This window comes from Montipora foliosa, chromosome 1, assembly GCF_036669935.1.
Source record: "Montipora foliosa isolate CH-2021 chromosome 1, ASM3666993v2, whole genome shotgun sequence".
NCBI classification, from domain to species: domain Eukaryota; kingdom Metazoa; phylum Cnidaria; class Anthozoa; order Scleractinia; family Acroporidae; genus Montipora; species Montipora foliosa.
The window spans coordinates 40,043,584-40,058,142 of NC_090869.1; the positions used below are offsets into that span (position 1 = coordinate 40,043,584).

At 38.2% G+C, this 14,559-nt stretch overlaps 3 protein-coding genes across 3 annotated transcripts in view; 1 reads left to right on the forward strand and 2 right to left on the reverse strand.

Annotated features, from left to right (window-relative positions):
* Positions 1-1,113: 1,113 nt before the first annotated feature.
* LOC137968363 (uncharacterized) lies at positions 1,114-3,045 on the forward strand. Its single transcript, XM_068814956.1, has one exon. The coding sequence runs from the start codon at positions 1,114-1,116 to the stop codon at positions 3,043-3,045; it is 1,932 nt and encodes a 643-aa protein (XP_068671057.1).
* Positions 3,046-8,380: 5,335 nt separating this feature from the next.
* On the reverse strand, positions 8,381-9,034 carry LOC137968372 (uncharacterized). The gene has a single exon (XM_068814967.1). It carries the CDS (start codon positions 9,032-9,034, stop codon positions 8,381-8,383), a length of 654 nt encoding a protein of 217 aa, XP_068671068.1.
* Positions 9,035-12,391: 3,357 nt separating this feature from the next.
* LOC137968377 (uncharacterized) overlaps positions 12,392-14,559 on the reverse strand; it is a 5,447-nt gene continuing 3,279 nt past the window's right edge. The window contains exon 3 of the mRNA XM_068814971.1: positions 12,392-13,692. Within this exon, the coding sequence (XP_068671072.1) occupies positions 12,392-13,692 (1,301 nt within the window). The remainder of the gene's footprint in view (positions 13,693-14,559) is intronic.

The window sequence follows — 14,559 nt, forward strand, 5'->3', positions numbered from 1 at the left end:
AGGACTGTAAAACCAATTAGACCAATCCCAGCACCTCTTAAGAGCGTGTATCAAATGGTTCAAGATTACGAAAAAAACATAATTCTTCCACCAATAGAGTTCAGAGATGGATACAAACCAGTGCCAACACCAAAAACCAAAGAACCAGTACCAGCACCTAGAACTAAAAAACCAGTGCCAGTACCTAGAATTAAGATTGAACAAACCGCAAAAGCATTAAAAGGTTATACAAAGTCTTATGAAATCAGCGTCGAAAACGACAAAGACCCATTGGTGCAACTGAAAAAAACACGAAAGGCACTTGAATACCATATCACAAGTGTATCAACAATGATGAAAGGGCTTAAATTTTCCGAAACACTGACAGTCACATTCGAAAAGGAAATAGGTGATGAAGAAAGAGTGATCAAAACAGCTTATTTCAACAGTAAATCCCAAACAATAACAAATGACACACAAATTGAACTGTCTTTGTCTTTGTAAAAACAAGAAATCTTAAATAACATCGCTGTATGGATTTCTGAAGGAAGCGGTTGGACAATTCAATCTATTGACAACCATTATCTTAATGTGGTGAAATATGAACCAATTAAAGGATCTTCTTACATAAAACTACCTACCGAACTCAGAAACAGTGCAAAAGGTTTGATCAATTTAAAAGATGAGGATAATGAATGCTTCAGGTGGTGCCACATTAGACATTTGAATCCTCAAGACAAATACCCATAGAGAATCAAAAAATTCGACAAACAATGCATCGAAAATTTGGATTATTCAGGAATTGAATTTCCAGTCACTACCAAACAGTACAACAAAATAGAAAAGCAGAATGAAATAAACATCAATGTTTTCGTTTATGAAGATAAACAACCATATCCAATTCATGTTTCAAAAGAAAAGTATGAAGACCATATGAATTTATTATTAATTACAGAAAACAAAAACAATCACTATGTATTAATCAAAGATTTCAACAAATTCATGTACAATCAAACAAAGCACAAAGAGAGAAAACATTTCTGCATGTATTGTCTTCAATACTTCAGCTCTGAAAGAGTATTAACTGATCATGAAGAAAACTGTATGCAAGTGAATGGGACACAAGCTATCAAAATGCCAGCAAAAGACAACAACATATTAAAATTCAATAATTTCCATAAACAACTACCAGTGCCATTTGTTATCTATTCAGATTTCCAGGGTTTTACTGAAAAAATTCATGGATGCCAACCCAATGATGATAAATCATACACAGAGGCTTATCAGAGACACACAGACTGTGGTTATGGATATAAGGTTGTGTGTTGTTATGATGATAAATACACAAAACCAGTACAAATTTATAGAGGTGAAAAAGGTGTTTACAAATTTATGGAAAAAATGCTTGAAGAGGTTAAATATTGTAAAAATGTTATCAAGTACAAATTCAATAAACCATTGAGAATGACTAAAGATGATGAAGAAAAATTCCAAAAAGCTGATAAATGCCATATATGTGAGAAAAAATACAATATAACTGATGTAAGAGTGAGAGATCACTGTCATATAACTGGTAAGTACAGAGGATCCGCTCATCAAGATTGTAATCTTAACTTTAGAATAACTGATAAAATTCCAGTAATATTTCATAATCTGCGTGGGTATGACAGTCATTTTATAATGCAAGAGATTGGTGAAATAGCTAAAAAACACACATATACAAATAAAAAAGGTGAAAAGTGCCAAATGAATATCAATGCCATACCTAACAACATGGAGAAGTATATGGCTTTCATGTTGGGTAATCATCTGACCTTCATTGATAGTTTTCAATTTATGAGCTCAAGTCTTGATAAACTAGTTAGCAACCTACCAAAAGAATCATTAAAATATACATCTCAAAAATTCAAAGGTGAAAAACTTGATTTAATGTCACAAAAAGGAGTATATCCATACGACTTCATGGACAGTTTTGATAAATTCAATGAAAAACTGCCATCAAAAGAAGACTTTTACAGCATCTTAAATGATGAGCATATAACAGATGATCAATACAAACATGCTCAAAATGTATGGAACACTTTTAATCTGAAAAATATGGGTGAGTACCATGACTTATATCTCAAATCTGACATACTTCTGTTAGCTGATGTATTCGAAAACTTTCGAAAGACCTGTCTGCAATACTATAAACTGGACCCATGTCATTATTTTACCAGTCCTGGGCTTTCCTGGGATGCTATGCTAAAAATGACTGATATCAAATTAGAGCTTATGACTGATATTGATATGTTTCAATTCATTGAAAAAGGCATGCGTGGAGGTATCAGTTACATAGCCAACCGATACGGAAAGTCGAATAATAAATACATGAAAACATATAATGAAAAGGCGCCCTCAAAATATATCATGTATCTAGATGCTAACAATCTGTATGGTTGGGCAATGAGCCAATATTTACCAACTGGCGGTTTCAAATGGATGACTAAAAACCATATTGATAAGATAGACTTAGCCAAGTACACAGAAGATAGCAATAAAGGTTTAATACTGGAAGTCGACCTAGCATATCCAGAAGAACTACATGATTTGCATAATGACTACCCTCTGGGACCTGAAAAAATAAAAGTCAACAAAGATATGCTTTCTAATTATTGTCAAGAAATAGCCGATAAATTTACTGTATCAACTGGTTTAGTTCATAAACTGATACCTACATTAAGCAATAAAGAAAAGTACGTTCTTCATTACAGAAACCTACAATTGTACACTGATCTTGGTTTGAAAATAACTAAAGTCCATCGAGTACTAGAGTTCAATCAGTCCGCATGGCTGAAGCAATATATTGACTTTAATACTGAGAAAAGAACTAATGCTAAAAATGCTTTCGAGAAAGATTTCTTTAAACTAATGAACAACAGCGTCTTTGGTAAAACAATGGAAAACATTAGAAAAAGAGTAGATGTCAGATTAGTGACGGATGAAAACAAAGTTTTAAAAATGGCTGCTAAACCAACATATGTTAGCAGCAAGATCTTTAATGAAAATTTTTGTAGCTGTTCATAAGATCAAAGAAACACCAACCTTAAACAGACCGGCATATGTGGGTATGTGTATCCTAGATCTTAGTAAGACACTAATGTATGATTTTCATTATAACTACATAAAACAAAAATATGACAGCAAAGCAAAATTATTATTCACAGACACAGATAGCTTAACTTATGAAATTGAAACTAATGATGTGTATCAAGACTTTTGGAATACTAAAGACAAATTCGATAACAGTGATTATTCACAAGATTCACAATATTTTGACAGGACAAATAAAAAAGTAATCGGTAAATTCAAAGATGAGGCAGCAGGCATGCCAATAACCGAATTCGTTGGATTAAGATCCAAAATGTATTCATACATAAAAGACAATGACAAAGGCGGAAAAACTGCAAAGGGAATAAAGAAGAATATCATCAAAAAGAACATAACTCATGAAAATTACAAAAACGTTTTGTTTAATAACGAACAAATGCATCACACAATGAAAACAATCCGAAGCAACAAACATCAACTTGGAAGCTATGAGCTTAATAAAGTGTCATTATCTTGCTTTGATGACAAGCGGTATATTCACGATAATGGTGTGACAAGTTATGCATACGGACATTATAAAATCTAAAAAGTTGGCTGCTGACGTCACGGCACAGCAGTGCCGGTCTACATACAAGTACCGCAAGCACAATCTGAATGATAAAGTTTACTTATAAAGTTTACTCATAAAGTTAACCAAAATGTCACGCTATGGTGATTGTTTCCGTTTCATTTACTTATGCAAATATTTAAAAACACTTCATGCATGCAACTTCACAAAATAATTTCACAAATTTGAAAAGTTTCACTGAAAAATTTCACAATTGTTGAGTAAAAATGTGAAGCTTGTGGTTGGTTAAAAATCACGGGGAAACCCCTTTTTTTATTTCCGAGAGCGTCATGCTTTGTGATTCTTTCATGTTCCATTTGATTGATTACGTGAATATTTAATCATGTAGTTTTTCACTTGGTAATATTATTTTAAAAACATATAGATTTCCAAAATATAAGATCAAAAATACGAGATCAAAATACGAGACCAAAAATACGAGATCAAAAATACGAGATCAAAATACGAGACCAAAAATACGAGATCAAAAGTTGGAAGCCATTATATGGAAAGTAGTATAGAGTTGGGTTTGGTAACAGATCAAAAAATGATCTGGTACCCCCAACTCCTATACTACTCCCCCCCCCCCCCCACCCTGAGACTCTTAGTTTTCTCTGTTGTCGCTTAGTTTTAAACTTATTGAAGAAAAGGCAAGCGAAGTACGGACGGCTTACATCCTGACCGGCTCCGCTTTTATAAGTTTACCGTGAAGTTTAAAAGAGAATTAAGTATTGTAGGGTAATGTGAAGAGCTGTTTTCTACCCATGTAAATCATGTGAGCGATAGCCCTACTAAAGCCCTGGCCAAACTATTAAACAAAGCTGGATTCAACGTTTCAACTTTGCTCGACCCAACATTGTTCCACCATTTTGTTTCTCTAACCCTTTTGTTCGATAAAGTGCTGGATGGAGTTTGCTTTTGATCAAACATTGCGACCAACAATTCTGCTCGACTCAACAATGTTGCAGTGTTTTGCCGCTCCTATACAAAAGTTGTGTCCTGCCTGAATCAAGTCACGTTCGCGCTGCTAGCCAATCACGAATCGCTATGTTATTTTCAAGCCTAGGCTTCTGGCATTATTTGCAACAAAGATGGCGGACAAGGATCAACAGCCAGAAACCTTGATCAGTGGAACGCTTTTAGTCCCCTTAATCACAATCGCCCTGTTTGGAGATTTCTGGTTCAATAGCATTTGCAATTTCTGCAAATTGATCCGAGTTCATTCTCATTATCTCCTACCAACTTGAAATTGAATGTTTCGCCAAGCAATTTTGGATAGTGTTTTGCCAACACCTCAACATTTACATCCAACAATGTTGCATGTGCAATCCAACTTTGCTGGATAGTTTGGCAAAAAAAAACAAAACACCTCATCGGCCGCAACCAAGTTCAATTTTGTCATTTCGTCAGTCTTCAGAAAGCCATTTGTATGTTGTCTGTCTGTTGTTATTGCTACATTATCAGTGATCTCAAAAGTAATACCATTGACAACTCGTAGTCAAGGTTTGTAGTAACTGATCGAAGTCAAGAATAAAACGACTGAAAACATTCTCAACTTTACGAGGTTTGCTTTTCATTCATATCTTATGGTTTCGCTCTGTCAAGATCAATTTTCTCAATGAAAAGTAAAGTCGATTTTGCCTTTACTCGTATAGATCACAAAAATGACACCATAAAAATGTTCAAAATTAGGTGAACAAAGTACGTTTCTCCTTTTATGGGCCAAGTTCAGAGAACAGTATACGCATCCCTTTGGGGTTTTACCGTTTTGTTTTGTTCTGGCTTATTTTGGTTTGATGGTTTAAAATGTCACCGGTACATTAAAGAAAACTGAATTTAGGACTCAACCAATGCACACAACCGGTTCTGCTGTTAAGATTTAAAAGCATGACTGTTAACCTACATCTAGTGATTTATACCATTTACTTTTAATGTAATAAAACAGTGATAAGGCAAAAGTTTGTGAATCATTTATGCTCATGATCATGCAGTCTACAAGATATTTCTAAAATGCATGTTTGCACCTGATTGAATGGTGGCTATGGTTGTGCAGAAAAAAAGTGAAAAATTATAATCACAATAAAGACAACCTCATTGGAGTCCTTTCTCGAGTCTTGGCACTGACATCAGTTTATCTCTTTAAATTCCCGTGAAGAAATAACTGTGGAGCTCCGCTTTTAGGCTTGGCTAAATATATATATATATATATACATCCTTTGGCTTATACAGAGATGATGGATTGGGCATATATAGTCAAAGGGACACCAAGGCAAATTGAAAATATGAAGAAGGACATTTGAAAAACATTCCAGGAGAACGACCTACGAATTACGATCGAAGCCAACAAGAAAGTGGTCAATTTCCTTGACGTCACCCTAGACCTAAACACGGAAAAGCATATACCATACATGAAACCAAACAACGTGTTACAGTACGTCAACATCAAATCCAATCACCCCCCAGTCATCTTAAAGAACATTCCTGAAGGAATCAACAAGCGACTGTCAGAAATTTCTTCGAGCGAGGAAGTCTTCAATGAAGCAGCCCCCGTATATCAAAAGGCGCTGAGCGACAGTGGATATGTTTACAAACTCAATTATATTAGACCAACGGCACCAAAGACAGGGAAACGACAAAGGAAGCGTAACGTAATCTGGTTCAACCCACCCTACAACGAAAACGTGAAAACCAATGTGGGGAGAGAGTTCCTGAACATTATCCTTAAATGCTTTCCGAAAAGCAATAAATTACACAAGATCTTTAACAAGAACACAATAAAACTATCCTACAGTTGTATGCCAAACGTAAGAACAATCATCAAAGGAAATAACAAAAGAAAACTGGTAAAAGGCAGCAAAGATAGTGTCCAGAAGGAATGCAATTGTCCGAGGAATACCACGTGCCCATTACAAGGAAAATGCCTCTCAAGAGACATCGTGTACCAAGCAACGGTAAAGACCAGCGAAAAGGAAGAAAAGTACGTAGGACTCACAGCAACTGATTTCAAAGCAAGGTACGCAAACCATAAAGCATCGTTTAAAGCAAGAGCGAAGAGCAACTCAACTGAACTGAGCAAATACATTTGGCAATTAAAGGACAGCAACACCGATTATACGATTTCGTGGAAAATTCTTTGTCAGACCTCGCATTATACAAACGCGACAAAACGTTGTAATTTATGCATAGCTGAAAAATATTACATCATATGCCAGCCGCAAACAGCAACACTGAATAAGCGCAACGAGTTGATTAGTAAATGTAAACACAATGAGAAATTTCTATTGAAGAACATTAAGTAAATAGGAGCGTGCAACACGAACGGCCATGTAGGACTCAAAAGCGGTAAAATCCAACGAATAAAATCACTCTTGGTTACACACTGATGAGTGCAGGACAAACTAAACGTCCTGTACGAAACAGATCTGTATGAAAACCAGAGGCAAAAGTATGATCGTATCCTAATTATTCATTCATTTATATATATATATATATATATATTACATTTATGAGATGTCTATAAGAAGCTCAAATTGTCCACATAGGTGCGAAAATCACTTATCCTTCCACAATTCTCAATTGTGCAGCTGGATGGTGACGGTGGATAGACAAGTGGCACGAACATACCTCGGACAGCGAGACTACAAAAAATAGTAAGGGACGCGGCACAGACGTCCATCGAATCTATTTACAGAATAATATAATTTATTATATAGATACTGATGAAATACTAGGGATTCTCCTTTTACTAAAAGATCATATCTTCACCGCGCGCAGTGAACATATCATTTTTACCTTTCACATGTGAGAATATAGGTGTGGTCATGGTAACGAACACGATTAGCCAATAAAACGCGAGCTTCCTCGTCATTGTAAGATACTTTTGTGCTTTAATATAATTCTTCTCTACTACATAATTATTTTTTTGCACAATTTTACATTATCATGATTTGTTTTTCATAACTTTCATGTCTTGTTTCATGTTTGACAAAATGCGTGTTTTCGCAGTTGGTGACGATTTTTCCATCATTTCGAAAATGAGTAAAACAAGTTGTTTTAAATCTGGACATTTCATCAGTATCTATATAATAAACAGAACATTACATGGCCCCTTGGGGATACGAATTTTATCTTTTCGTACTGAAAGTATCTCTCACTCGAAGATAAATTCGTATCCCCGCGCGGCCAGGAAATATCCTCTATATCATCAAGTTCTCAATTAATTTATCAACTTCCTTGGTGCTGACGCAATACAACTTCATGTTTATTTTACGGTAATCCGCTCACAAATTAATGCATTTAGTCTAACAGTGTGTAGACCACTGGGCAAAACTTAAATTTTCAAATCCACTGAAGATGAAATTACAGTCGAAAATGCCACGGAAAAGGCTTTATTTTGTTTGATACGACTGAATTGGAACCCGACCATAAATAAGTGTTTGTGAGATAACGAAGAGAGACCTGGAAACGCTCTCCTTGCTATTCCTTGCATAACTCAAGGATTCCGGTTAACCATTTCACGCCCGTTACTTTGAAGCTATGAATTTGTAGATTTAGTAAGATGTTTCGTGCAAGAAGTTTCGGCTTGTGCTTATAAGCCTTCATCACTTGCAATATAACTGTAGCACGCGTGAGTCAAAAATACAGTACATCGAGCGCGCGCTGATGAAAATCCGCGTGCAGTTTCTTGAAAACGTAGCGCGAGACTTATGCGCATGCCAGAGACTTGTAGACCTCTGGGATGGCGATGTGGTCATTTCCAGACTGCGGATCCTTTATTGAGTACCAGGCTTCCAAGAAAAGTCGCTCGTGGAAGTTAGCCTCATGTCCAACAACTCTGACACTTCCAAAATCCATTTCGTGGTTGTTTTCGTGGACAAGGCAGGCGATCTTGGAGTCATGGTCAAACATAGCAACAGCCCTTTTGTGTTCTGTAATGCGAGCTTTGAATGATCGTTCGGTTTGACCGTAGTATACAAAACTGCAATTGGTGCAACTGATTTTGTACACTGTGCCAGATTGTGGCCGGTCAACCTTTTCTTGGGCTTTCGGTCGCGGGAACAAACTGTTCACAGTTCTCAATGGTTTGAAGGCGACTTTCATTTGATGCTGCCTTAAGATCCAACTAATCTTTTCTGAAATGCCCTGCACATAGGGTAGCACCACGAAACCATTGGACGGTAGATCGGTAGGGAGTTGCGACAGCGATCTTTCGCAGCTATTGTTGAAGGATGAGGCATAATTGTTGTCTCGCAGTACAGCCTTGACTTGCTTCCTTTCTTCGCGTTTCCCCTTCTGTGTTGATGGTATGTTCTGTGCCTTGCGTAACAAGGTACTGAGTACAGATCTCTTATGGCACATGGGGTGGTGAGAGTTGAGATCGAGATAGCGGTCTGTGTGGGTTGGATTTCTGAAGACATTCACCTCAAGCTGCGTACCCCCTTGTGCTGATGGTGTCCAGAAAAGGTAGTCCCTGTCCCTTGGTGTACTCAAGTTCTAGAGTGAACTGTATGTGGGGGTTAATTGAATTGAGATGTTGGTGAAACTCATCCACTTGGTGCTCTCTGAGACACGTGTGACTGTCGTCCACATAACGGAACCACCACTTAGGGGGGTGTGGAGCTGTGGCGATGGCAGTTTCCTCAATCTCTCCCATTACGAGGTCGGCTATAACGGGACTGATTGGGGAACCCATCGCACATCTAAAGATTTGTTTGTAATGGATGTTGCTGTGTTTGAAGTAGTTGTGATTGAGAACAAATTCTAACAGCCTCATGATGTTGCTGATGGACATATTTGTGCGTTCCGCTAGATCCTGATCCTTTTGGAGCCTCTCGTTGACGATGGTTAGAGCTATAGATCCACGGGAGTGGAAGTGAATAACGATTTAACGTCAAAAGAGACCACCCCTAAGTGGTGGTTCCGTTATGTGGACGACGCGTTATGCTTGATCAGTGGGTCGCTTTTAGTCCCCTTAATCACAATCGCCCTGTTTAGAGATTTCTGGTTCAATAGCATTTAGAATTTCTGCAAATTGATCCGAGCTCATTCTCATCATCTCCTAAACGCAGATCTATGTTGCAGTGAATATACCCTTTTCTACACGTTCTCTTAACCATTTTTTTGGATTTTCCTCGTTTAAATCCGTCATTTCCGTCCTCAAACGGCTCCAGCAACACAAGCGCTACGAGTGGTTTTCGTTTCAGTGTTAGCGTCATATTTATAAATTTAGCGCCAACTTGAACTTGAATGATTTTCGTGAAGCAATGTCGGATAGTGTTTTGCCACTACCTCAACATTTACATCCAAAAACGTTGCATGTTGGATCCAACTTTGTTTGATAGTTTGGCCAGGGCTTAATATAACGGCTGCCAAGTATTGAGCAGGTCAGTTTGCTGGGCTCATGTGTTCCCGTGAAAGGACTCCATGAGGGTAATGTTTGTTTATATTTATACATAATAAACTGCTTAAATTGTCCAAATAAGTGCGAAACCTCAAACCCCGTTGAAGTCCTGAATTTTTCAGGCTTCTCTGCGCCATAAGCCATTTTCGAAATATTCAGCTTGATAGTGAGGCAGTGAAGACAACAACAATAGAAACACGTTGGAATGAATGTAAAAAATATTTACATATCATCCTTTCCTTTGTCTTTGTCCTCTCTTTCGAGCTGAATTTTAATATATCGAAAAAGGCCTATTGTTAAAATTGCGTTCATAACTGCGAGGATCATAGCTGACTTGAGAGATTTTATTCTTAAGATCTAAGCATTTTATCATTGACATTTGCTAGTTTCATCCTTTATGGTAAAATTTTGGAGGCTCTTGACTTGCTTATTTTAGCTGTTTTTTCCTTTCATGAAGAACAGAAAATGAGCAAAAGTTACCTCACCTGCGCTTCCTCCGTGCAATGATGCCAAGTTTTCCTTATCGTATTCTGGACCCACCACAATCTCTTTAGCCGCAGGATCACCTTTTGACGCTTTTCCTCCATGACTTGAACCGGGGAAACAGACACTGGTGATAGGAATATCATTCTTCTTTAGCTTCATAGTTCCAGGGCCTCCGCCTGTACATTGAAGAACGAGGTCGTTATGAGACTTTCTCTTTATTGTCATTTCCATTCACATGCACCTGTCTTGGACTAAAGATAATTCATTTAACTCAAACATTCAGTTTACCAGAGGATCTTGACTGAGTCGCCAGTAAATGATTCACCGATGCGAGAAGACAGTAGTGTGATTCTTAACAAACTTAGCTGCGACCCACGTCCGCTGTTGTCAATAGTAGCGGTCGAAATCTTGTGGGCTGCGTCAGAAAACCCCAGATGACACTGAACCGCCCCACGGTTTATGGAATACACAATAATTTTTTAAGCACCAGCAAACAAATTTCGAAAGGTGAGAAGAAAGACTCTAGCTTCTGAAACGTTGAGGCTAAGAAACATTGTAAGAAACCTTTGCATAAATAAAGGACATTACATACGAATTTTCTCTTGGCGTGCTGATGAAATCTGTCACGAGTGAGTGCAGATGATACAAAAGCTTCGAAAAAAGTCATCATCTTGAAGGAGGCCGGGAATGTAATAGAAAATGTTGACAAATGCAAGGATAAAGAATCATAATCTATAACTGATTTTTTGAAATGAAATTTTAATAGACCTTATTCACGATGGCCGCCATATTGGATTTGCTATTATCATGCAAATTAGCTACACACTGCCTGAGGGTGCACGTTCATTGAATGTTTATCACCTAAGTAGTAAAATAGAATGATTACACAAGTTGCTTCGACGTTTTTTTAGTGAAAAATGAGTAGCTAACAAAGTAGAAAGTGAAACTGTCAAAGGCAATCAAAAGATCTAAAATTATTATAAAAGGTACTTAATTCGGAATACTAAAATGGACTTTAAGCAATGTTATTTCAATATTTCGACGAGCCGATTTTCCGCAATTTGCCTTTTTTCCAGTGTTTGCCTCCCAGCATAACACATGGCTAATTTGCATGACAATTTGAAAACTACGACGTTTCGAGGTCTCCATGACCTCATTATCAAGTAGAATGTTAAAACTGATGTAAAATTGTAGCTCAGAGATTATAGACAAATAAAATGTGATAAGCTTCATTAGAATAATGAGCGTTCATTGTTATTGGTGTTTAACGTGTCAGTTCGTGCAGTATATGTTTAAATAAATACTTTTGCACGTATTGAGTCAGACTGCCTGTTTAGCTTTGGTTTTCGTTCGCGAATGAATAACATTTCGTGAATTAGGCAGTCCATTTTCCCGCAGCATTTCTTGAGAACAGAAAACATTTCCTCTAGGCTAGTGAACGCTACGCCGTGGGCTTCTTTCAGATGCTTGCCAATGACAGAGGCTTTATGTTCTTCTATGCGTTGATGAAGATGGCGTGTGGTATAACCGATATAATCCGCATCGCACGAATCACATTTGAAAATGTAAACAACGCATTGGTGGTTAATTAAAGCGGGCTTCTCTTCTTGTATCTTGAGCTTTTCCTCGATCTTACGACTCGTGAAAACTGGTTGTAGGTCAGTTCCGATTTTTCGGCCAAGATCTTTCAGCTGATGTCTTGCTGTGTCGGCCGATTTTTGGTCTTTAAATGGCAAAGTTATTCTGACCGGTTTTGGTGTAGCCGCGTCAGTTTCAGTTGGAATTTCATGACGGCTTTGGATCGTAAAACTCGTGTACCCGGCGATAGCTCAGTTGATGAGTTTCACTGGGTACTTAAGCTTGGTAAACATCTGCAGGAGATGTTGGCATTCCTTCGTAAAAGATTCTTTCGTGGATGACAGGCGGTAAGCTCGGTTCAGCATTGTATTCAGCAGAGATCTTTTGTACCGCTGATCGACATGGCTCTGGTAATGTAAGAGCAGTCCTGTATCAGTTGGTTTACGATATACGCTTGTTGTCAGGTAGCAACCGCTTTTCTCGATCATCATACCGAGGAATGGAAGCTTGTTGTTTTCAGCAATTTCCATTGTGAACTGTATAGCAGGATGGCATTCGTTCAATGTTGCAAGGAAGGCTGTTGCAGCTTGAGTATTCGGCATCGTAGCTAATGTGTCGTCGCCGTACCTTTTATAGAAAATTGGTAACTTGTTCTTGCGATCCAGTTGTTCTTCAATGGAGCACAGGAAAACGTTTGCCATAAGGGGTCCCAGGGGCGAGCCCATGGCCACACCGTCCACCTGCTCATAAAGTTGACCGTCGAACTGAAATAGCTGATCTTTGGTTGCTATTCTTAAAAGTTCGGTAAGGCCTGTCTTTGTGAGGTTGAGACCATGCGTTTCATTAAACCAGTTGTTTTTAAAGGCTTTCTCAACGATGATCTCAATAGTCTCTTCGAGTGGTTCGTTGGTAAATAAAGCACATACGTCATAGGACACAAGAATGTCATTCGGTGTGAGTGGTGTTTCGCTTATCTCTTTGGCGAAGGAGAAGATATCGCAAATAGTGTGCTGATTTAATGAAAGGGGCTTAAGCTTCTCTTCAAGCCACTTGGCCAGGGCGAAGTTGTAGGTCCCAGTCGATGATAGTATCGGTCGCATTGATAGTTGCTGTTTGTGAGTCATTGGAAGATCATAAAGGTGAGCAAGACGGGAACCTTTACGACAAACTGTGTCAGCAATCGGCTTTGGCAGGATTTTTCTGACGACGAACGCGAGCTGTTTTTCTTTTTGTAGTAAGGGATTGTAGTGTTTAGGAGGCCGGCCGCGTGTTTTCGGTCTTTCTGTGTTGATAGGGGTAAACTTCGTTGTGTCTTTGATGGAAGCATCATTTAGTAGACGGATGTACTCTGTCTTGTCCATTACTACTACGCCAGATCCTTTGTCGGGTTTTGTGATGACAATGTCTTCCCTAAGCTGATTTATGGCTTGTTGCAGTGCTTTGGGTGGTCTTGGACCTCTCCTCTCTATATAATTCAGGGCAATCGAGCGAAGAGTCGCGGCGGCTAATTCTTTTTTGTCCTCCGGTAATGTGGGTTCAAGTCGCCAGTAAGCTTTTATTTGTATATAATCTCTGTGCTACAATTTTACATCAGTTTTAAAATTCTACTTGATAATGAGGTCATGGAGACTTCGAAACGTCGTAGTTTTTTACTGTTAATTTTTATTATCAAATGTATTTCTAAACGTTCTCTGATTAGAATTTGAAAACTAACAAGGCGGGTATCGTGAATAAGGCCTATTAACTACGCTAACGGCCGCACGGATTCGCGCGTGAACAAGATTTACTAATATTATTGTCTGACATGTCTGAAACCATGACGATATCAATGACTGGCAGTAGCATCTTCACTTTGAGCTAAGAAGTTATCAACTTTTACGAACAAGAAAACATGCATTCATCCATCTGTGAAATTGCGTCGACGAAGGAGACGTTTCCTAATTGAGTGGTTGAATGGGTGTTCTGTGTTTTTGCATGTTCCAAGCGCGAGAAATCGAGAAAGAGGTTGTCGGTCGGTTCCAAATTTGCGCCATCTTGAAACGTCACAATGTCACAGTCACAATAGCATCCAGCATTCCGAGCGTTTGTTTTGCGCCATTTTGAAAAGTCACAATAACATCCAGCATGCCGATGAATCATTCGAAAAAATTCGGGAAAAATCGGAAGCATTTCCGATCGACACGAAACATGGCTAGTAACGAGATATGACAATTCGTCAATCACTGGAAAGTTTTTAGCGGAATCGGTTGAAATTACATCATTCTCTGACTTGCGAATGACGAGATAGCGTCCACGCAGGAGGGTGAAAAACAGGCAATTTTAATCGCAAACGCGGAAAAACATTACATAGAGAGCTTCTATAGAGCCAAGCGAAAACATCTGGATGGTTTTTATGGCAATTCTGAAGGGTAGTAATGTC